General features: G+C 40.4%; 1 protein-coding gene and 1 pseudogene across 2 annotated transcripts; one reads left to right on the forward strand and one right to left on the reverse strand.

Moving 5' to 3' along the window:
• The first annotated feature begins 579 nt into the window (after window positions 1–579).
• Window positions 580–10,121, forward strand: LOC144205302 (bifunctional 3'-phosphoadenosine 5'-phosphosulfate synthase 2-like). The gene is made up of 12 exons (XM_077729587.1): window positions 580–818; window positions 3,776–3,890; window positions 4,180–4,415; window positions 4,494–4,632; window positions 4,701–4,819; window positions 6,529–6,642; window positions 6,716–6,827; window positions 6,895–7,100; window positions 7,519–7,654; window positions 7,737–8,005; window positions 8,857–9,086; window positions 9,395–10,121. Exons 1-12 carry the CDS (start codon window positions 792–794, stop codon window positions 9,534–9,536), a joined length of 1,845 nt encoding a protein of 614 aa, XP_077585713.1. The 5' UTR covers window positions 580–791; the 3' UTR covers window positions 9,537–10,121.
• Window positions 10,122–11,637: 1,516 nt separating this feature from the next.
• Window positions 11,638–22,977, reverse strand: LOC144205501 (high-affinity choline transporter 1-like; annotated as a pseudogene). The gene is made up of 8 exons (XR_013328113.1): window positions 22,473–22,977; window positions 18,837–18,950; window positions 15,868–16,023; window positions 15,119–15,267; window positions 14,909–15,052; window positions 14,679–14,832; window positions 13,985–14,202; window positions 11,638–13,300 (listed from the first exon to the last, which is right to left on the reverse strand). The product of XR_013328113.1 is annotated as a high-affinity choline transporter 1-like (transcript).
• Window positions 22,978–24,641: the final 1,664 nt, after the last annotated feature.

Below are 24,641 nucleotides of genomic sequence, written 5' to 3' on the forward strand. Positions count from 1 at the left end.
CATTGCGCTGTAGTCCTTATCAACAAGCACAACTACTGATGCTAAATGGTGGCATTTTAATGGTGCTTTATGCTGTTAATTAGTAATATGCTAAGTTTAACGTCCTTAAATACACAAGTGCAGTGCAGCCATACAATGTTTGTATTTCAAGGTGGCACTTCACGGCTCATGTTTCAAAAATAGCCAGCCCTCCCAGGCCAAATATTTGATTATCTACTGATGTCAGTGTCACCCAATTTAATGAAACTATTTAGCAAGATGACTGTGAATTTTGCAAAATATGATGATGTTATGTAATTCTCGTATTGATTCAAAATCTAAACTTGGGTGGTCTCATAAATAAGTAGATAGAAAGTGACTGAAGTGGATAACAGTAAGTCTTTATTGGGTCCTCTTAGGTGACATCATTGCTAAACTTTTTGGTGGTAGATAGCGAGAGATTGGGTCCTTGGGAGTAGATCTGAGGAATGAGAATTTGAGCACCTCTGGACTGGAGTCTTGAAGCTTGTAGGCTAGCAACCGTTACTAGGGGGCGTGGCTTTTTCGCAAGTTCAATTGCGTGTGGATGCGAGCGGAGGAGGGAGGAGGCAGCCAAGCTGGAGGCTGGGCCAGCCTGCGGAATGCTACGTGTCTTGGAGGCCCTTTAAAAAAACCCTCGTCGTCTTTGGTGATCGGAACCCCCTAAAAAGAAGAGTTCCGAACGATCGAGCCCATACATCCGCTGGCCTCGTGAGCCAAGAGCAGCCAAGCGGTGTCCTGCAGCCTCATCGTCGTCGTCGCCCTTTTCAGAAATGTCCGGAGTGAAGAAGCCTCGCACGGTAAGAGACAGAGCGAGTCCCCGCAAGTTGTCACCCGATTCTCCACGGAAGTTTTTCTCAAAACATGACGACTTGATTTTGACGCCTTAGAACTTGTTGCAAGTTTTTCCCCCTATAGAAATGCTAGAAATGCTTCCTATAGATATAGGGCTACAAATCCATCAAAATCCTGTACAGTTGTGGGTTTTTTTTAATGATGAAACATGATAACCTATGCTTTTTTAAGGTTCTGTGTTCATGTTCGCCATAGAAACACATTTTACTGTGACAGCTCACTCATTGCCTCTCATTAGATTGTCTAAATGCACTACATAAACAAAGTTAAAACACTTTTTAAATATTATTTTTTCCACTCATTTTCTGAACTGCTTATCCTCACAATGGTTGCAGGGGGTGCTGGAGCCTATCCCAGCCAACTTTGGGGGCCAGGTGGGGGACACCCTGAATTGGTGGCCAGCCAATTGCAGGTACTTTTTATTATTTCAAGCAAAAACTATAAACAGACAAAACGCGGTTACAAATATTTACTTTTACATAATAAATAAAGTTGGTCCGCCAATGTGATAAATTGAGCTATAATATAATTATGATATTATTATCCCTATACCTCTTACCATAACTCATTCAGTGCCATTGACAGTTATAGACATGTCAATGGGAGCCAATGCATTAACTTGCTACTTAAAAAGAAAATAATACACAAAAATAAACCCCACTTTCTTTTGACCTGGTCCCGATGCCCTGTAAAAGACGTAATCGGGCCCGATTTCCTATTCTATCACCCAAACAGGGCCATTCTTATTATATAATGTTAATTTTCAGCATTTAAAGAAAGTGTTCCCCCATAATATATTTTACTGTGATTTAAATTCATTAAAATCCCATTTTATTTAACACTGTCAACCTTTGTACTACTGTACTAGCAGGTATGATGTCAAGCCCCCATTTTGACTCTCAATGGGGTATTTGTTGCCTAGAATTTATATGTCAATATGCACTATTCATAAGGTGGGATGAGAAAGTCCTCTGTTGAACATGCTCAAGCATCATATACATACTGCCCATATTAGATTCACAGAACAAGATGGGCAATATGACAGAAGCCACAATTTCAAACATAACCCTCGTAATGAAGGAATGTATTTACAAATAGACTTAAATTGCATTAAGAACAACGAAAAACTAAGTATTTTGAAATCATTTTTTGGGGAGGGGGGTAACGTTGAGTTGAAATAAGATATTTTACTTAGATACAATAATCAAACTGTGCTATCCGGGGGCAAATATTTCTAAAAGTAGTGCTGGGCCAAAATTACATTGGCATTTCTAGCCAAAGACAAGATATCATAAAAATTAGTGTTGCTTATGTCATTTTATTGGCTGCCATTGACAGTGAAACACATAGAATACATTTCGACGTTGGTTCGTCCGTTCCTCCTTGTCAAAACGGATTGGACGACAGTCGCCGATGAGTTATATTAACAGCAAACTACTTTCAGATTGCTGCCACATCATCAGCAGCCTTGCAGGCAGCAAGCACACTGGTGGCATTGTACAATCCGTCCACCCGCCGCCATTCCTTCCACACCGCTCACCCTCACCACCTCCCATCCGTCAAGTCAATACTGCTCCTTTCATAAAGCATCCTGGTCTATGTAGTACTTTGACCTACTCTGTCATCAAAACTTGGAAAAAGAGGAGGGTTCTTTTCCAGGCAGAATTGGGGAAAAAGTAAATATATCCTCGGTGTACTGTCTAATGAATGACAGGTTTGAGTCATGTTGCTTCTTTTGAATAAGGAGTGGCTGGGTGTTAATTAGTAAGTGATCATATTCCTGAAAACAAATGCAACAAAACCTCTCTTAAGTATGTAATTCACAATTCATTCTCAGCATGAGTTCCATTTAGAGCAATAATGTTGAATGCAAATAATTGTCTATTTTTATAGTCAATTAGCCATGTAAATACTGTAAAAAAAACAATATGAATTCTACTTTTATTCAATTTAGAGACCTGAAAATATATTTTTTTAAATTATAGACTTCATTGTAATTAGATATATATGAGTTATTATTATGAAAAGGTTTTACTCAATATTTTTAAATCATTTATTTTATTATTGAATTTTTTTTTAAATATACTGTTTAATATATAGACTATTCTTTTACATTTTTAAACACAAAGTAATATTAAAAGTAACTAAAAACATTTACTTTGACCCTAATCTTTGGGTCATGGACAAAAACTAAATAGTGATTAAATTAAAATGGTTTATGACGGTACTAATTCAGTTGTATCGTTTCATAGGATTTTCTTTACTTGCACTCTAATGTTCTTTAAGATTTTAATGGTTTGTTCTGCTAGCGGGTGTACTCCCTTTCTGTACACTTTGAAGACTGCAAAGATACATAAGGGAACAATGACAAATGTTAAAAAGCGTAAAGCCACGTGGTATGTAAAGATTTTGACAAGGGTGGGGCAGGACATAAGAGCCTGTTTAAATGGAGACCAGAAATGTGAAACCAGTGAAATTTTTCAACTACAATTGAAATTCGAAGCAGAAGGATTATATGATACCACATTATATTGGACGTCTGTCGTCGTCAATGGCACTGAAAAAGATAATTTGTCACATCCTTAACTCAATCCAACATCAGTGGCATTACATGATTAAAAAAAAATATATATATATATATACTTCATCTGGCTATAAACCATTGAACTAGAGCATCAGATCGACGGGTTGTGTGCATTTAAAAGGAGAAAAGTTAAAACAGTTATAAAATGGCCCTTAGTTGAAAGGGTTGTCCAATGGCATGTCATTCAACCCACCCACTTCAAATAAATTTAACAATTCACGTTATAGAATATAAAGGCATTCATTCAATTCATTAAATGGCTGCCAATTAGTCAACAAGAAATATACAACTTTAAGTGACTCTTGCTTTTTATTACAGAACCTCAATAGGTCTACCAATGTGGTCTACCAGGCCCATCATGTTAGTCGGAGCAAGAGGGGCCAGGTTGTGGGCACCAGAGGGGGCTTCAGAGGATGCACCATCTGGCTCACAGGTAAGTCACACCTAAATTTGCCATAGAATAGGGTGGTAAACAGTGGGAGGGCTGAATGAACGTTTGCTCAATGCATCACCATTTTTCTGACCTCTGTGACCTTTACTCTTAACCCTTTTCCTTCTAAATGGATTGGACGTGTATTGTTCGGAATGGTGGTATAAGATAAGAAAATGTAAAACAAGGGACGAAGAGGAAGACAAAACAACTTCCAAATTTTATTTGATGGGTGGGGTACGCAATGTGGAATTAGAAAAATGTCTTCACATGCCTTTTTCTTTGAAAACAGGTTTATCTGGGGCAGGAAAAACAACCATTAGCTTCGCCCTTGAAGAATTCCTTGTTTCACATGCTATCCCTTGCTACTCGCTGGATGGCGACAACATCCGTCACGGCCTGAACAAGAACTTGGGCTTTTCCGCCGTGGACCGTGAGGAGAACATCCGACGTGTGGCAGAGGTGGCTCGACTCTTCGCCGACGCTGGGCTGGTTTGCGTCACAAGTTTCATCTCCCCCTTCACCAAGGTTTGCAGGGGGTTAGGGTTAGTGTTGTTATTTCTGAGATGATTAAAGAGTTTTATTAAGAATACTATGACCCCGCAGGATCGTAACGAGGCACGTAAAATCCATGCAAGCGCCGGGCTTCCCTTTTTTGAGGTCTTCATTCACGCCCCATTGGAGGTTTGCGAGAGCAGAGACGTGAAGGGGCTCTACAAGAGAGCTCGAGCCGGCGAAATCAAAGGTTCTAGATGGTATTTAATTACCAGCTCACTCTGATCGCAATCATTACTCACATCTTTTTTTTGGCAGGTTTCACTGGGATCGACTCCGAATATGAGCGTCCAGAAGCGGCAGAGCTGGTGCTAAAAACCGGAGAGCTGTCTGTGAATGAGTGCCTTCAACAAGTGCTGGAGATGCTCCGAGAGCAGGTAGCGAATGTTTGCTTTTGGTGCCAATGATGACTATTGGCATCTATTAGGGCTGCCATGAGGAATTCATTAATCACCAACTAATGAATAGTCAAATTGGTCTAAAATTATTTTGATAATCGGTGAATTGTGGAAGGACATCGTACATCTTTTTTGATATACTACATTTTATTTTTGTTTATTCCAAACTATTTATTCATTATCTAATCAAACTAAACAATGCATTCACATTTTTCAATTTATTTATGTATTTGTATTTCTTTAATCATTGTAAATAAAATGAATAAATAATTTTTTTGCTTTCATTAAATTACAATTCTTGTAAATATATGCAGTCGCTATATATTTTCACAATTTATAGAACTAGAAATATATTTTAGATATAAAATAATGATCCATGATTAACCCATTGGATACCATTGACATGCCATCCTTCCATTTCAAATGGATGAAATATGAAACCAGTGAAATTTTTCAAGTAACTGAAATTAACAGCACAAGGATGATATGATACCACATTATTGGACATCTGTCGTGCTCAATGGCACTGAAACAGTTCCTTGTGACATCCTTAACTTAATCCAACATCAGTGGCATTAAATGAGTTTAAAAATTAAAACAGCTGTAGCGTAATGGTCCGGCAAATATATAGAATGTAGTTAAAATTTGTGCAAATATCCTGCATCCGCCTATACATTGATACATGCATAAAGACAAAACGACATACAAATAAGAGGATTGCTAAATAAACCCTGAAGCCGGATCAGTAAGCGTGCGTCACTGAACTGTTTCCAAGAATTCATTGCAACATTTTGCTAGTGGTTTAGAGACTGACTGATGGTATAATTATAGTGAAAAAGAAAAAAAATAGTGAATATGTGAATGATTCAATGTTCAGATTTGGCTTCCTGTTTGAACGTTCTCTTATGAATAAGAAAAGGGCATTTTTAAATAGGTTTGTTGAATCATAAATAGTGTTGTACCTATATGGCACTAGCCAAGGTTGAAGCTGGAAGGGAATAAACCAACGACCATTAATGGGAAGACTGATTTAAGCAGTGTGTGACCATTTCATGACAGAATTAGTTGCGGTTCCAGTGCTTAAAAAGAAAAAAACAGTACGAATACAGTATCGGCTGATACCATTAAAGTCAGGAATTGGTTTTTGGAGTCACAAAATGATAACAAAAGTATAACAATAATTGGAATTCATTACGAAATAGCTTTCCTTGGTTCTAAAGAGTTAAATGAGACATGCTGTCAGGTGTTGCATTGAAATTTGCAGAGCGGTTCTCGTGATCTTGTGAACATAACAACAAGCTCAGTCATTTTCATTCAAAGTGGTTAAATTATAGTATATTCCTTTAGAGAGACATCTAGTGGTCCTTTTTGGAATCTGGTATGATGTAATTATGTATTGACATAAGAACACAAATTGTAGTAACACATATTATGATAGCATTGGGCAATTAATTATTAGAGTGTTGGATATTTTGTTCTACATTTTCAGTTATTTTTTAACCTGTGCATTTACCTAATGGTACATTTCTTTCATACTGTGCTTTTATTACAATATAACTTTTTATTTTGATATTTTAATAACATTAATGGCTTGTCTATTCTAACAATAACATGATTTGAGGGCAGAATTTTGAATAGACAACATGATCACACCATGTTCTAACATCCATTCCTGACCTTGTACGTAGAACATTGTGCCAGGTGAGATCATGGAGGAGGTGACCGAACTATTTGTCCCAGAGAATCGGGTGCATCTTGCCGTGGCCGATGCGAGCACACTCCCTACCATCAGTATCACCAAGGTGACCTGATAACTATGCGTTGCGCGACGTACAGACAAGGTTACATTTTTTTTCAATTTATCTTTGACTGCAGCTGGACTTGCAGTGGATTCAAGTTTTGTCTGAAGGTTGGGCCAGCCCTCTCAAAGGTTTTATGAGAGAGAGGGAGTACCTCCAAGTTTTGCACTTTGGAAACCTTTTGGATGGTGAGAGTGGAAACACACAAAGGAAAAATGATAGTAAATATAATAAGATGATTTACTTCAATATCAGGTGGCGCCATCAACATGTCAGTCCCCATCGTCCTCCCCGTCAGCACTGAGACCAAGCAAGCGTTGGACGGCTGTGCGGCGGTAGCATTGGAATATGGCGGCTCGCGGGTGGCCATTTTGCGAAACCCAGAGTTCTACGAACATCGCAAGGAGGAACGCTGTGCACGACAGTGGGGGACCACATGTCCGCAACACCCTTACATTAAGGTAGCACATATTTCACACCAACCTTTATTGTAAAGACACATCAAAAAATCATTTGTTGATCACACATTAAGTTGGGCACATATTTTTGCTCCAAAAATATCTTAATTGTTTTAATTTTTGACCTAAGCCGTTCAATTACTTTTGTTATTGTCATTATTATTAGTCCAATTTAATTGGAAACCTACTGCCATCAATGGCTGTGAAATATGAACATTTACAGCCAGTCCTTCTAGTTTAATTGAATTGTATGTTTATCGTTGTTGATTGGATGGCAATGAATTGTCACCTTTTACATTTTATATTACAAAAAAAGCAAGTGTGAAAATCATCACTTTACTTGTTCTTCAGTTATCTTGAGCACAAGTATACAGCCAGAAAACTTACAGATGGCAGTAAATTTTGATGCAATTGTTTTCAGATGGTTCTGGAAGGTGGTGATTGGCTAGCCGGTGGTGACCTGGAGTTACTGGAACCCATCAAATGGAATGACGGACTGGACCAGTACCGCCTTACCCCGCGAGAGCTCAAGCAGAAGTTCAAAGACATGAAAGCAGGTCCGAAATATAATGACAAGTTGACTGTGAGCCATTTATATATTCAACCGTGTGGTGTTTTTTTTTTCTCCTCTCCCCTCAGATGCGGTTTTTGCCTTTCAGTTGCGCAACCCGGTCCACAACGGCCATGCCTTACTGATGCAGGACACTAAGCGGCGACTGCTTGAGCGCGGCTACAAGAACCCAGTTCTCCTGCTTCACCCACTTGGCGGTTGGACCAAAGATGATGACGTGCCGCTGCACTGGCGTATGAAGCAGCACGCTGCCGTCTTGGAAGAGGGGATCCTCGATCCGGCCAGCACTATAGTAGCTATCTTCCCCTCGCCCATGATGTATGCCGGACCCACTGAGGTAAATAATTGGACATCCATCACTGTTTATGAGGAAACTGACTATCAGTGGGAACCTTTATTTATCTCCTGATTCGATTTGCCATAAAAGGCTCACTATAATGAATGTGAAACAATATAATGATGCAAAAGTATCCATACATAAGTCAGGAAATATATTAACTGTACCAGGAGTGCCGAAGTTTAAGAAAATGATACACAAAGAGCAATTAATTTGAACTGTGAGAATCAAAGAGACACACCATGCAGTGACAGACAGAGGCACAAAAACACATAAATAAAACCATGTTACCAAGTCAAAAAGTATCCAGCCTCACTTTGAGTGTGTTTTAAGAGAGAATAAAAGTATGAGAAATATGAAAAAAGGCAAAGAGCCATAATACATGACAAGAAATATGATAAGAAGCAAAGAGCTGCATTAATTTTGGCTGTGTTCGTCACCTCTGTACTATACAACTATTAAAGAGAAAAACACCTGGAAGGAAAGTCCTTGAAAGCTCATGTTTGAGTGAGATTGATGGCCTTAAACGACCAATTGATTTTGACTAGGAGGGGTGAATGAACCAAAGTCAAAACGCCTTGACAATGAATTCTCTCATTCACCAACTCCCAGTCAAAACGAATTGGACGTCTAGTGGCCTTAATCACAGCCGATGAGTTCGATTTTGGGGTAATAATAGAACCATAATAACTTAATAGCGGATTCCATTTTTAATCAAAATTTGAGGGCAGGTGATAGGATGCGATGATAAGGAATCTCAAAATAATTTGATAAGAGTAATGGAGAGACTGTGGTCATATTTGTTCACGTAGATTTTTACCTCACCGTCCCATATTGAACTTGTTCTTCAGGTGCAGTGGCACTGTAGGGCCCGCATGATGGCAGGGGCCAACTTCTACATCGTGGGTCGGGACCCCGCTGGCATGCCGCACCCACTGACTAAGGTGGACCTTTACGAAGCCACGCATGGCGGCAAAGTGCTCGCCATGGCGCCGGGCCTTACCTCGGTGGAGATCATCCCCTTCAGGGTGGCTGCCTACAACAAGTCCAAAAAGGCCATGGACTTTTACCAACCAGAGCGGTAAGCTGAGACAAAAAAACTTGTTTCACTTAAAAAAAAACACTTAAATACGTATTATATAAACTGTTTGTGTTCATTTTTGTAGGTTTTCATTTTAAAAAAGAGAAAAATGTTAAAAAAAAAAATCTACAAAAAAACAATATTTTTGTTTAACAAGAGGATCAGAAAGTAAATTTGATCTATTTTTAGCTATTTAGTCTCTCTAAATGATTAGTCAACCATCAAATTTAGTCTATTGGTAGACAGTTAAACGTTGTTGCCATGTTTCCCAGAACTAATTAGCGTGACATCTTGTGTTTCCTTCGTAGCCAATCCGATTTTGAGTTCATCTCCGGAACGAAGATGAGGAACTTGGCCCGCAGTGGGGAAAACCCACCAGAGGGCTTCATGGCCCCCAAAGCTTGGAAAGTTCTGGTGGATTACTACAACTCGCTTCAAAAGGACAAATAACCATTGCCACACTACTCTACTACTGGGAGACTGCTGGAAATAGCATATGGAATTTTAAGGGCCAGTTTGCTTTGTTGGGTGTTCGGTAACTCTTGACCAAATCAAAATTATTTTTACCTAGTTAAACTTGATTATCATTCCAGGGGGGGAATTGTGCATATTACAATGTTTGAAACCAGATCGGTACGAAGAAGAGTTTAATCTACCTTAAGGGGACATTTTATTTATGTATTTGTATACTACAGAAGTAACATAAGAATCTAATCTATTTTTAACTCAGAGCACTATATTTTGTGTGTTAATTCTTTTTAATAATGATGTTGCTGGGCCATTGATGGCAACTGTTGTCCAATTCATTTGGACTTCCCAATGCAGATGGATTAGACGTCTGTCTCCGTCAATGGTAGCCTGAGTTAACTAAACCTTGACTACCTGAAGTGCCTAAAGTTTGTACTAGTACTAAAACTTCCTCATGGATATGCGTTCAGGTTACGTTTACTGTGACATCGGGCATTAAAACGACATATGCGAGGATGAACAAGTGAATGTTGAAAATGCAGTCAAAAATAAAAATATTTCTAATGAGTACTTATTCCTTCCTACACTAGCATTACAGTTAATCTCTTCTCATTTTCTGAACCACTTTATCCTCATTAGGGTGCACGGAGAACATGCAAACTCCACACAGGTTGACCGATCTGGATTTGAACCCAAAACTCCAGAGCTGTGAGGTCAAGACGCTAACCACATGCACCCCCAGGCCGCCCAACAAATGTCATAAAATGGAAAATTTTGTCTGCCATTGTGCTTTGTTGCTTGTCTGCAAAGAGAAATCGCACATGACGCCCTCTGATGGTCATTTTCTTCACTTTTAGATTGGTGTTAGTAAAACCAGATACTATACTGCAGTCTTGTTGGCTTGGCTGTGCCAAATACTAGTTTTGAAACAATTATCATATTGTTTGCTGACAACTATATTCATCATAGTGCGTCCTATGTTATCATAGCTTCGTCATCCTAGACTGGTGTGGCACAATACTACTTGATTAATCTGCCTATATTTGGACACTACAGATAATCGACAAAGGCCCATTTGATTCACGTCGGCGTTAAAGCATGATACATTTCCAGTTTTAGCGTGATAAGTTTTAGATTTTTCTATGATAGAGTCAATTTTCCCCACTGCTAGATTTCTAATTTTACTGTTAACCAAGGAGCTGACTTTGCTATGACAATCCAACTGTTGATGCCTTCGGGAAATAAACATTGTGACGCCTCAGCTGCTTTTCAGTTCAACTAAAAAAGCAACGTGATGAAGCGAAAACTTCAACGTGATTCTGTCAGCCAACAAAAAATCAATTCTCATCTGCGTTGCCCTCATTCCAGTTCCTCATTAGAGGAAGCATCAAAGCGAGCGTCCTTCAAACGGCAACAACGGCATGTGACGAGCGCCCGATTTAGCACCCGCCGTTTATCTTTAGCTCGAGTACCCGTCGGGACTTTTGTTCCTGGCAGGCCCGACGCGTGGCCTCCTATACGTCGGACACATGCCCCCCACTTCCTAAAACACATGTCGCATGCCTCTTGGCCGTGCCTGGTGAGAGGTTATTTTTGAGTTTTATCAAAGACACGCTTCAGCACCACGGGTGGTTGTTACTTTGTTTTGATGGGCAATTTTGAGAACTGTAGAGAAGTATTGGTTTTTTTCATCCTCGTTTTCTCTTTTCCTTCTAAGCAATTGGTGCCAACAATGAAAGGTTATTATATTTAAAAGTGAATTCCAGCTCTGTGTAATGATTTGTCCTCACAATGAAAAACAGAGTGTCCAATTTTACTTCATAAAAATATATTGACAGATTCTAACTTGGTATATAATAAAGCCACTATTAACTCTGAACTATCATTGAATCCATTTGAAATAAGAGTATCAACGATTGTTCATCTGCTGCCAGTCCAAAGGGATTGGACGTCTACTCGTGACAAACAAATTGATGGAAAAAAAAATGTACTGGCAACCATTGACGATGACAGACATCTGTTGACGGAACGTTCATAGAAAAACAAAATGCCATTTTAGGTAAAAGATTGACAAGACGGCAAGTGAAAGGGGGCTAACGAAGGGTTTAATGTTAATTCATTCACACTTGTTTGCATAGGCAGGCAGATATTTTGATTTTTGTCTTCTTTTTGTTTCGTTTCTGTACAATGAAGTGCTCGTGCTTGAGGGCCCTTCTTGTCACTCAGTCACGATACAATCAGTTGTTGACAATCACCTACTTATCTAAGAAGCTAAAATACAACAAAAACCAAACAAACAAAAAGAAAGAGAATACAACATTGACTTTTTTACTGGCATTTGACAATCGGCTGGTGGCAAAGTCACTTGACGCCGAGCACATTCACGTCCTTTTTGGCAAGTGGCCCCCTAACGCCCCCTCTGTCCGTGCCCGAAAGTGTCATTGCTGCAGAAAATTGCAGAAAGGATGCTGAGCTCTTAAAACAGAGAGCATAGCTGTCGGTTTTTTTTTTATCCATGTACGCCGTTGAGCATACACAACTAAAAACAAAAACACTCATAAAAAAATCTACTGCAGTAATCCCCTACTTATTCGCGGTTCAATTTATATCGTGATTACAACTAAGTATCGATGACGGCTATCATCATCCAGTCCATTTGGACTTTGGTTGTCATCAACGACGAAACGTATTTTTACAAAATTAAATAAGTTGTAACATAAGCGTGAGTTGTAGACAAAAAAATTGTAAGTATTTTAATCAATTGCCACCATGTGACATACTTGACATTCGTAGGAGGAATGTCACGATTTCTGGTTTATGTTCAATTTAAATGACTAAATTTAATATGTATATAGTATTAATTTAAATATATTCAAAATTAAAATCAATTCAGCAAACATCAAATGCAATTTGTGATCAACAACCTTAAAATAATCACCTCTTTGGTCATTTATGTTGAAAGACCAAGAGAATGAGTTAAATCTCCATGAAAATTTGGTCCAGATTTAGAAGTATAAATGGATGAATTTAATCTACGGCTCTTATGTTTAACAAACAATAAAGTGGGCTGTTTTGTGGACAAATCGACTGATAAATGATAATTTGCCCCGGAACGGCGGGGGATTACTGCGCCGGTACTAAACTTGCATACATTTTTTTGTTCCTAAAGGACGAAAGAAAAGTCAGGCGCTCTAAAAAGTTGATTCTAGCATGGGCTCGCAGACCTCGTTGCTCTCGCTACGCTCCTTGACGTCATCCTCATCGTCCTTGACGTCATACTTAGCGTCGTGGCCATCGGCGGTGTCCCGCGTCAGCACCTCGAAAAAGTCCCAGCGATGCGGGATGACCCCCTTGTGGAAGAGCAGCGAGGCTAGGAAAGAGAAGCCCAAAATGGCTGCCACTGCCATCAGCATGCAAATGGTGCGGATGGGCCACGTTTGTTCGTAGACGCCGTCCACCATCACACCGCCGGGGAAGCGCAGCACGGCAGGGATTCCCAAAACGGGCTCCCCGCAGAGGGTGCGGAAGAGCATGCCGAAAAGGCAACCCAGCACGGCGCCGTAGCCGTTGGACACGGCGAAGAAAAGCACGCACACCAACTGCGGCAGCATCAACGTGTAGGTCAGGTCCGAGCGAAGCATCCAGATCATCAGGACGCTGTTGTCCAAGAAAGTCAGCGACGTCCCCGCCAGGCCCACCACCACCACAGACCCGCGGATCACCCACTGGAGCTCTTGATCTGAAGCCTACAACACCCCAAAAAAAACCCCAGATAATTTCAGGAACGCTTATTTGTCATTAGCCATATTAAAGCTACAAAATAACTCTTTATAGGACACTCAATCCTTGGCTGCCATTGACGACGCCATTGATCCCTGATCCATTTCAAATAGAAGGGACCTAGTGACTGGAAGACATTTCGCTCAAGGCATTGCTATATTTCGGACCTGTTCTTTAACCTTTGACCCTTTGTTTTACTATCCTTCCCTTACAAATTTGAGTTCAATAATTAATGCAATTATGCATTACCAAATTATTGTAACACTCCCTTCCTGACTTCTGTGAACTTTGACCTCATCCCCCAAAATGTAACACATTAACGTTGCTTCAAGATAGCACCATATTTCTGACCTTTGTAACTTTTAACCTCTGAATACTCGTCTTCTCATCAAATGACATACCCAGCAAATTTGAGTTCAGTCCCCTAATCTATTTTCAAGTTATTTTACGATTGCTTTTATGACCTTTACAGCCTTAGTCCTCATCACCTCAAAATTTAACTCACCGGCTAACATTCACAGTGGTTCACGGAGGTTCATTCACTCCAGTAACGTTAGATTAAAGTCTGAACATTCAGTATTAGCAACATAAATGAAATGGACTTATATCCTTGACAGTGGCAGCAAATTATGAATGCATTATTCTCTCACCTGCTCTCTCAGAATGTTCTTGTAGATATTGGAGGTGAAGATAGAGGCGGCTGACAACAGGGCGGAGTCGGTGGACGACATAACGGCGGCCGCCACGGCGCCAATGCCCACGATGGAAATATACTGCGGGGTAAGGTGCTGCAGCACAATGGGCAGCACTAGACCCGTCTGACCGCGATCGAATGGAGAGGGCGAACCGTAAGACGTCAAGTTCCAGTCTGGCCAGACAAATGGAAAAGAATTATTCGGATTGGCCACAAACTGTAGTTAAAATAGTCAATTCATCCTAGTCAGTCTCATGATGCGTTTAGGGACAATTGTTTACATTACGGTCCTCATTTTCACGTAAACCCAAAGTTTTGATTCTTTACATTAATGTCCATTTTTTTAGGTAAACCCAAAGTTTTGATTCTTTACATCAATGTCCATATTTTTAGGTAAACCCAAAGTTTTGATTCTTGACATTAATGTCAGTATATTTACATAGACCCAAAGTTTGCCACGTCTATTGGGGATTTAAGGTCTGTGTCATTACAGAATTGCTATTTCTGGTGCATAGGCATTTTCGTGCAACAGTTTAACTTTGGTTTGAACGCAGCATGAGTCTTTATCGATGTCTGTCGGTGTCTCCTTTCTACAATCTCCGTTTAGTTGATGAAACTTGAGTACCCTTATTTGACCAGGTCTTCCTTACCCGTGGATGCGGCAGCCGCGCCCAGAAGTATGGGCGGAATCCCCAGCGTGGGGACGATGAAAGCGGCGGCGAAACAGGTAATCTTGGCTGTGGTGGACGAGGCAGCTGACAGGGTCCTCTGATGAAAGTTCTGAAGTCCCAAGTTACCCAAGCCCTTTAAGGGAATACAAAAAAATGATCCTTTAGGGCTGTCGAAATGGACCGGATATCAAATCTGCTCGTTCCCATACCAGAATTAAGAAATTATCAATCCAACGCCACACCCGGTCCTCCTCCAGCGAACCCACCCAAGGGGGTTGGTAAGTGAAGTTGTAAGCCGTCTGTGTTATGTCGGTCACGGCTGGACTCATCAGTGCAAAAGGAACGCACATCCACTGTGGAAAACCACAAAAAAACATAAGAAGAAGAAGAAAAAGACGAGGAAGAAAGTTGTAACTGACCAGGCTGATGAAGATGAGCACCAGCTGAATGATGTCGGTGTAGGCAACTGAGTAGAGCCCACCAAGTAGTGTGTATGTGATGGCCACAGCTGCCGAGATCCAGATGCTCACCGTGTATGACAGATCCAGGATTACGCTCATGGTCACACCTGCCACGCACATGGTTCGACCAATCGGTTGCTTTCAAAATGTTCCACTCAAATAATGTATAAGCCAGGGATGGGCAAACTATTCCACAGATGACCACAGTGGAAATGCAGTCAGTGGATAGCTGTCAGATGTGTCTTGTTTCTGTAGAAACCTTATTGGTTTAACTGTCTGTGCTGGATTGGTTGGAAAAACCAGCCCCCATAGTACCCCTTGAGGACCAGTTTTCCCAACCCTAGTATAGACTAACTCACTGGCTGACAATCATGGCAAAGTGGCATTGAATATTTGTTTTCTTGCACAAACCCGCCAATTAGTTTATATTTAGAAGGCATCCAATCCGTTTGAACAGGCAGCTCATTCATTCATTCGCTACCATTCTTTCTAGTTCAAATGGATTGGACATTTGGTGCCACCAATGACAGCAATGTGTTTAAAAAAAACAAAGTAAGTTTGCTGAGAAGAAGCGGTGAGAAGACGCCAGGAACGATAAGAACAACTATCAACTCAGCGGTCCCACCCAGTGGAATAACACGGATCCCGTGTCGTCCTTGTGGCCTCCAGCCGGGCGATCGGGGCTAAAACAACAGCAGCGTTCTTACCTAATCCTATAAGGGTGCCGGTCACCCACATGATCTCAGAGACCAAGGCGGCCAGCGAGAGGGTGGCTGTGGCCACCTTGCCGTACTTTATGTGGAAGGGGTCCATCATGGTCACGTACTTGCTATTGCGCATGGGCTCGGCGAAAAACAGTCCTCCTGTGGGCACAAAAGAAATATAAGAAGTGGTTTGGGTTGCCAGTCTGTAGCAGACATAATTTGAAAAACTGTTTACACTTGCCTGGAACAAACAGACAAAAGCAACCTTGAAGGCGGAAGAAGGGGGTTTAAACTTTGTTTGAAACTAGAAACCCTCATTTGTAAGCCTCACAGCGACCATTTGAAACTCTGACCTACTTTAGAAATCCTTGAGTTGAAACCTTGAACCTTGTCCGAAATCTAAACTATACGCTTTAAATCGTCGTTTTAAAACCCTAAAATTAGCTTGAAACCATTTCCCAGACATCAAAACACTAAACTTGGCTCAACAGCCTAATTTTCAAACTTGGCAAACGTTACTTTTGCTTGAAAGTCAACTTCAAAACCCTAAACCGCAGTACAAAAACATCCTTTCAAACCCAAACCCTGTCTTAAAACCCTAATTTAAAACACCAGCCCTGATTTAAAAATGTAATTACAAACCTTAATCCCGACCTAAACCTCAAAGGCGGGTTTAAAACTATTTAGAAACTTTAAGTCTAAAAATTCTTCTATCATCGTTCATTTGCTGTCATGCGTCACCATCCAAATGGAGAAGACATCTATCGACATCAATAGCAGTCATTGAAGAAATGACTCCCCTAAAACCAGATTACCTGTGAACATTTTCTCATCTGACTTCAGTCATATTTGGCTTCCGCCAGCGATTGTTTCGACGCACTCCAGCGGCGATTTAAGCGCCGCTTACATAATGGGCCAGACGGGAAAATGTCCGTTGATGGAGATTAAGATCATGTGACTTTCACGCGGGGAAGGAATTCCGGCTAATCTGCACGTCGTACACGACGTGACCTTACGCAAGCTGTCGTCTCGCTGCGCTTACATCATTGCCGCAATGAGTCACTGATCACGTTTGTCATGTCAAATCCGTTAGCATTGGCGGCGATGAATGGCTCAACCAATACGTCGGCGAGCGAATTTCCGTCACGAAAAGGCGCATGGCATTTTTCGAAAAAAAAAAAACGAAAATACGTACAAATCCATCTCTGGTATGAACCGTTTGCATTGTACTGCTAACTGAATTCAAAGACACCTTTGCCACTGAATAAATTTGTGCAGTGATGTTTTTTTTTTTATCGGATTAACCGTCGTAACCCGGGGTCAATGCATTTATCTTATCAAGCAAGCTGTCATAATAATAACAAAAAGGACCGCACATTAGGTATCGTTTACCAAGTTACTTTATTTTAATTTTCAAAGAATATTTTTTTTTCAAATCTATCAGTATTCTCTTATGTAATTACTTTTCCATTATGATTCACTCATTCATTCATCTTCGAAACAAACCCAGACTCCCCGCACCAAAGTCAGGTGGATGAACCTTTATACCATCAGGTGGTCACATTATTTATTATTTTTCATTGTTTAACTAAATTTAGGGGCGGCCTGGTGAATAAGTGGTTGGTGCGTCGGCCTCACAGTTCTGGGGTTCTGGGTTGGAATACAGGTCTGTGTTAGAATAAAGCAGTTCAGAAGATGAATGAATGAATGAATTTAATTTAGTTTAGTTGAACGATCGTTTTCTTAGGGAATCATTTTAGGTTCTATTGTATATTTACAGCTGACATGTAGTAAGTAGCCGGTTTAATGTAACACTAAATGACATGTTATTTATAAATGTGCCAATTTGTCGAGTCAAAAAAAATATTTGAGGTATTTACTCAATGAACAAGAAAACACTTTTATAACACTCCACTCACTGTATGATACAAAGAACTCTGGCATGCCTTTCTGAGTGAATCCAAAGTTATTTTACACGTCCTCGTCCTGACAGAGTTATGTGGTTTTAAGAGCTATCCAGTATAACCTTGGAGGCTATCAGTAAAGCACTTGAAGGTCACAACAATCAAGAGCACACAGTAACTCAGGGTGGCAAGTAGGATTCACGTGCCTTTTACTCTCAAAAGCTTTTGAAAAATGTGTCCTTGCTTCACCTTGTTCTGCTGTTAAAAAATATGTTACACTAACGTTAAATAACTAGACGCCATTGCCACCTTTAGAAGTGAATACAATAAAATAAATAAGTAAATAAAAAATCAAGTTATTCTAGAGAAAAATATCCTAGACAACCCATTTCTTATACGGAAGTATTTTTCATTTTCCACAGCCAAAGTTACAAGTTAATAATTTCTACAACTTTAAACTAATACATTTGTATGTTAATTCACTGCCAGGCATTGACAATGATTGACTAGGAGGGCCGGTGGGGATTGGTACTTAAGTGTGAAATTTGCTTGAAAACTAATTTCTTTCATACTATATTTGTGGTATTTTCCAACACGAAATTTCAAAGTTAATGCATTCCAAAATTTTAATTTGTTATCACTTTCATTGGCTGCTATTGACAAGATTAGACATTTAACAGATTTGGACTGAGATCGTCTGGCAGTTTCAATCACCATCAGCCCCTCCCAATCCAAATGGATTTGACGTCTGTTGCCGTCAATCATACGTTAACATCACATTCTGCTGTTATTATTTGTGATTGTTATGATCACAAGGTTGTCTGCCCCACTTTAATACTCATGGGGTCAACTTCAGACATTGTAAACCCTATTTGGACTCTCGCGCCAACATGTCTTAAGTGGTCTTAAGGAACAAATCCTCTGTTTGTGAAGTCGCGGTCGAGGAGACTCTCCTTGTTTGGACGTCACTGCTTTATTTTTTCGGGGGGTACTTTTTACAGACAAAATGGCGAAGGGGCAGCCGGTGGCAGTGGGGTGCGACGGCGTTCCCTAAAAAGGAGTACTCACCGAAGATGAAGCACATGGTGGCTGTGACGGGCATGACAGCCCAGATGAGACCCATGGACGGGTTATACACGGCCTCCGCCGTGCCCACAATGAACCCTCCGCCGACCCACGTGGCTGTGGATAAACACACAAACACACAAGCGTCATTATAGGCTTTTATGATGGAATGTCATTTTTTTTGTGTTCATAATTAATCATGGTTGTAATGTTCAGTTGTATTTAATGCAAGTAAATATTTATGTAACTATAAAACTAAAACCTGAGCATGTGTTGTCATATAAACCTACGGAAAGCAGGCCGGTCTGTTTGTAGTCAAGGTAACTCAAAAACTAATAAAGGGATTATTATTAAACTTGCAGGATTGGTTTGAAACATGAAACGGAAAAGGCGATTCAATTTTGGGGTATCTAGGTCAAAGGTCATAGAGATCAGAAAAGGAATTTTATGATAACTTTATAAAGGATTAGACTATTAAATTTGCAGACAGAGAAGAAAGAAAAATAAGATGATATTTCAAATCATGTGTGCAATGGTTTTTTTATATGATTTTTTAAAATCTGAATCTTCCCATTTTTTTCAACTTTGTTGCACAAACACCACAAATGTTAATAAAAAAAAACATTCTTTTGAACAGAAAACATACCTAAAACATGACAAATGTTGTTCGAATTTGCGCCTTTTTATCGGATTATGTCCTATTTATTCGTACAATAGTAACAATTGCCCATTTTTGGGTACTTTGGTCAAAACTGGATGATGGATGTACTAAAGTGTGGACACCAGGGGCGCTGCTAAGCATCTTTCAAGTATGTCCTCTACTGTAAGACGTTCCTGTGGCTAAAGTCCAGTGCCTTGACTGGTCACTGTCCACTACGCCATCTATTCCAGCTAATTTTAGGATTGGCAACAATTTTGCAAGACGAAGCTAAGGAATTCCATGTCTTAAACTTAGATCTTTGGTGTCACTACTCGCACACCGAAACAAGTAAAGAACTAATTAAGAACTCATTAAAATGTTTCCATGTTGTATTACATGAAATTAAAGTAGGTAAATAGAACAGATTTATATCCTATCCAATCGTTTTTCTAAGTGTACACACCTAACGGCAACTGGGTAATAGAGTTGAGGATGATTTACTACGATTTACTGCAGTAGATGTTTAATTTGTTTGGACTGGGAGAGGCTGGCAGCGATGTTGGTCTTTCCCAGTACAAATGGATTGGACGTCTATTGCTGTCAATCGCGGCCAAAGAGTAAAATGAATCGGTACTAAATACGTAGGCCTGACATAGAAGACTAGAGAATGTTGTCACATGTGCCTAAGAGCCATTACTTGCCAGAAATTCCTGTAGCGAAGTTTGGGAATGAATTCACTTCGGGTGTGTAGACTTTTTATAGCTACTGTATTCACATCATGTATCTTATTTGCATTTCATTTTGTCTTCATATTGGTACCATGTTGTTTTATCAATATTAATTTAATGTTCCATTCACATTCTAAAGAAAATATTTTAATGACATAATCTAATTTAATGTTCTACTGTACTGTATGGTATGACATTACAAATACAGTATTCAACATTCTTACAATCAATTTGCACATAAGTTTAATGAGGATAATATTGCAGCGGGTGTCTATTTGATCATTTTAAATATTGTATACACCTCTAATGTACCAGCAAGACATCATAATTCAGGTGTACACCGCTAAAAAAACAACATTTTAAAGTTAGAACTAGGTCAACTTTCACATCTGCATTTCTTTGGCCTATCCCCTTAAAGAGCAAGCGACTATTGGAAGAATTCAACCCGCAAAAAATCTGGCATCCTCATATTCAGAAAGCAATACTACATTCTAAAGTAGTTTGTATTATAGTAATAAGTACATTCAAATGTCCTGACTTCCCTTTTTGTGTCCTATCAGCAATTACTTGTATCCGCTTGAAGTTATTGTGCAATTGCTGTTGGTTATTCATAAATTTGAAGCACATATATACCTTCTTGTAAAGTACAATATGACTATATTCAGGTAGCAGCCTGTAGAGTTATTTAAAAAAGATATTTAACAGCTTTTTTTTGGTTACTCTCATGTTAATGCACAAATAAAATAACGACCTATGTTAATTAATTTGTGTGTTAACTCATTGTTACCTAGTAAAGTTGCCCAGCCTTAATACAAAACAAAATATGATGACTAAAATGTGAATACAAATTAACAGGCATCACTTCCTGTTGATATTGGGGCATTTGTTGACGTTGATGGGCCACCAATCATGTGGTATCCAATCATCCATCTGCTGTGAAGTCAAATGAGTTTATCACAAGTAAGCATTCCATCTATTTGAATTGGGAGTGTAGCAATGAATCAATATCTGTTCATTCACTGTGAACACTCCAAGCCTAGGTCACAGAGTATGTGTTGTGGTAGTTAGTAAAAGAGATAAGTTGACATTGAAAACACTTTATGACGCCAGTAGACAACCATTCAATCGCTTCAAGCCCCTCCCTCTTGAAATGGATTGGCCATCCATTGCCATCACAGGCGGCCCATGAGGTAATATTTTATTTGAATTTAAATCTTTCTCATTCATTGATTGTCCATTCCAATTATCGCCACAAGGGTTACACAGGGATCCTGGAGCCTATCCCAGTTAACAATGGGCACTATAGGCAGGGTAAAGGGTACGTGGGTCATTGTTAGAGGGTTATTGGATGCCATCCAAATGCAGGGCACATTGATATGAACAACCCTACACACTCAATTTCACACCAAAGGACAATTTAGAATGTTCAACCAGCCTACCACGCATGTTCTTGTGATGAGGGAAGAAACTGGATAACCCGGAAAAAATCCACACAGATATGGGGACCACATGCAAATTGTACACAGGAAGGCCAGAGCCCAGGATTGAACCCTTGATCTGTGAGTGGGGCGTGCCAACCTCTCCCCCACTGTATCATTGATTTAAATTCAACAAATCAACTAAAAGTGACCTGGAAAGACCTCCAAATCATCAGAAAGTGACACATTATGGACAGGAAATGCCCCGGAAAAAAAATTAACAGGGGAACTAATAGACCACGAGTGCATCCCCGCATAATTCTTCCAGAAATGTGGTTTAGTCATTACCTGCCATTGACAGCAATAGACGTCCAATTCATTTTGACTGGGAGGGGCAAATGACGGAATATCATAGTATGTGTAATATCTTCCATACCATAATTAGGTTATTTTCATTCCTCATTTTAAAAAGATGAATACATGTACCTACCGTTTTACATCTGTATTGTGCTGTCATTCTATCATATGTCCACATTGTCGGCACTATTGTACATGGTGAGATACATCAAATGTAGCATTTTACACGATAAAATAACATCCTCATATGATTTTTTTTCTGTCGATGAATTCAATTTTGGGCGCGTTGAAGAACGCTCGTTGCTCGCTTTTTCATCCTTTTTTTCACGGTCTAACGGCACAATGAGGGTTGAGTCATCACGTGTATAGGAGGTGAAACGGAGGTCGTATCGGGATTTTTTGACCGCAAATTTTCCATCAAAAGCAACGAAAGCTTCCCGGTGAGGATCGGGGGAGGGGAGTTGGGAGTGGGGGTCTTTAGGAAGACTGTACTCACCGGTCATGGTGAAGATGCCGACGGCCAGGTTGATGCCTCGGTTGCCGAGCAGCGCCATCTCCGTCTGGTCTCCCTGGCATTTCTTGGCCTCCCGTTTGGACTTGAAGGAGGCCCACACGCCGATGGCGAGCACCAGAAGGTAAAAGAACATCATGACGCTCACGCCGGGGATGTTGAGAGCCATGATGGAGGCAGTAGGACGAGGCGGAAGAGGAGAAAGAGGAGTAGGAAGAGGAGGAGGAGGCGGACGGCGCACCGAGCCGAGCGAACGAGAGACCGAGCGACAGTGGAAGCGGCTCGGCGAACATCAGCCCCCTCCGCCGTCGTCCCTGCCGCCTCACGCCGGGCGAGGAGGGGGAGGGAAGGAGGCTGGGTGGACGGCGAGGCGGAGAGGCGGGGTTGGACGGCGGAGGCGAGGCGCTCCCTCCCACGGCCGACGCTCGGCCAATGGAGGCGCACTACTGACGCTACTCGACGGCTGGCCGGGCAGGGCTCCGCCGCGTCACGCCCGCTTGTCAGTTCGTTGACTCGGTCCTACGTGAACCGCCCTAAGGTGACGATTTGCTGCAATGTGCTGACGCCGAGCCCAGAAGCCGCCATACTGGAATACACCGGGGAGGAGAAGAAAGGAGAGGAGATGCGAGGAGAGAAGAGGAGAGGAGGAGAAAAGAGGAGAGCTGCTGCCCCCGCCATCCCTGCATCCTTTCTTCCCTCCCCTCACGCGATCTAATGTACATTAGCTAATCAATACGGTACATGCATCGGGAGTTTTATGACTTGTGGGGCTTCTTGCTTGATGAAAAGGGAACATTCATCTGCTCTTAATGTACTCTTCGCTTCAACGATATACTGTAATGAAAGTGCATCCAAAGGAAAAACACATGGGAAAGGTAGTCGATTAGATCATTCAATGCCACTGACGGTGATGGACGTCCATTATTGCTCTTTTTTATTCTTTCATTGAGCATATTGCGAGTAGGAAGTTCCTACATTAAAATTGGGCGTCAATTGCCGTCAATGGCAGCCAATGTTTGGTTTTTACATACTATATCATATAGGCAGAGAGTTGGTCTGCTCTCTAGACTCTTTTTTTTAATATTACATTCATTCCAATAAAGAGCAATGTTTATATCAGTTTATACCTATGGCTCGCGAGCCACATATGGCTCTCTTGGTGGGTGCATATGGCTCAATGCTAATCTGTGAGGTACAACCTTTAATTCTTTATGAATCTTAATTTATTTTCAATAAACTGTTCAGAAAGCATATTCATTGATTAGCAACAGCCCAACAATGTCTTCCAAAGAATTCCGAGACATTTTCTACTTTAAAAGTGACGAAATGAGTAAAAAAAGGCACACATTTTCATGTATTTTGACTTAAATTCTGAGTATGGCTCTCAGCGAACAACTTTTGAAAATATGAACTGTTCATATTTCTCCCTGTCAAAAAGGTTCTTGGGCCCGGGTTTAAACGTATCAGTTTTTAAAAATAAAATGAAAGTAAAAAGTAAAAATTGCATTGAAAAGATAGTACGGACAATTATGGGGCTAAAAAAAAGAGAATGTGGAAAATTTGTGCTCAACAATGTCCTTAAACAATTCAACAACTACCAAAATTGCTATCCATCAATTTTCTTTTCAATTTATTCCAACTCGATTGCTGCCAGCTCCTCCCTTTTTAATTAGATTGGACATCTATCGCTGTCAGTGGCACTAAAACACCATCTCTGCCTGCTCTTCTATTTCAAACGAATGGCTGTGAATGCGTTGAAATCCACATTTAGTAAAATATCCCCTCTATGCAAGCGAGATGTACATTAGCTGATCAATACCCGGGCAGGTTTATGACTTCTTACTGGATGAAAAGATTCCATTACATATTGTACTGCAGTCTAGTGTGCACCAAGGAATACACATAAAATACAGTGACTTGACTTATGACTTTAATTACATTGCATGACGAAGTCTACTGCATGGTGAGGTCATTAAGGTCATTGAGTTACTGTACCTTTCTCTGCAGCGTAGCCTTTTCATGCCAGACTTGATCCATGTTTTAATCTATGTGTACTTGTATTTACTCAAGGCACCCACAGCGTTTGTTAACAAATGAAGTCGGCATTTCTTTTAGGGTTCATGTATACATGTTGGTTGGGTAACCACTTCAGAG

This window comes from Stigmatopora nigra, chromosome 12 (genome assembly GCF_051989575.1).
Source record: "Stigmatopora nigra isolate UIUO_SnigA chromosome 12, RoL_Snig_1.1, whole genome shotgun sequence".
NCBI lineage: Eukaryota > Metazoa > Chordata > Actinopteri > Syngnathiformes > Syngnathidae > Stigmatopora > Stigmatopora nigra.

What these genes read in the sequence shown, in the direction of transcription:
- LOC144205302 (XM_077729587.1), top strand. Translation starts at nt 792, where the DNA reads ATGTCCGGAGTGAAGAAGCCTCGCACG. An exon ending in GAGTGAAGAAGCCTCGCACG is followed by an intron (nt 819 to 3,775) that starts GTAAGAGACAGA and finishes TTTTTATTACAG; the next exon opens with AACCTCAATAGGTCTACCAA. An exon ending in TGGAGATGCTCCGAGAGCAG is followed by an intron (nt 4,820 to 6,528) that starts GTAGCGAATGTT and finishes CCTTGTACGTAG; the next exon opens with AACATTGTGCCAGGTGAGAT.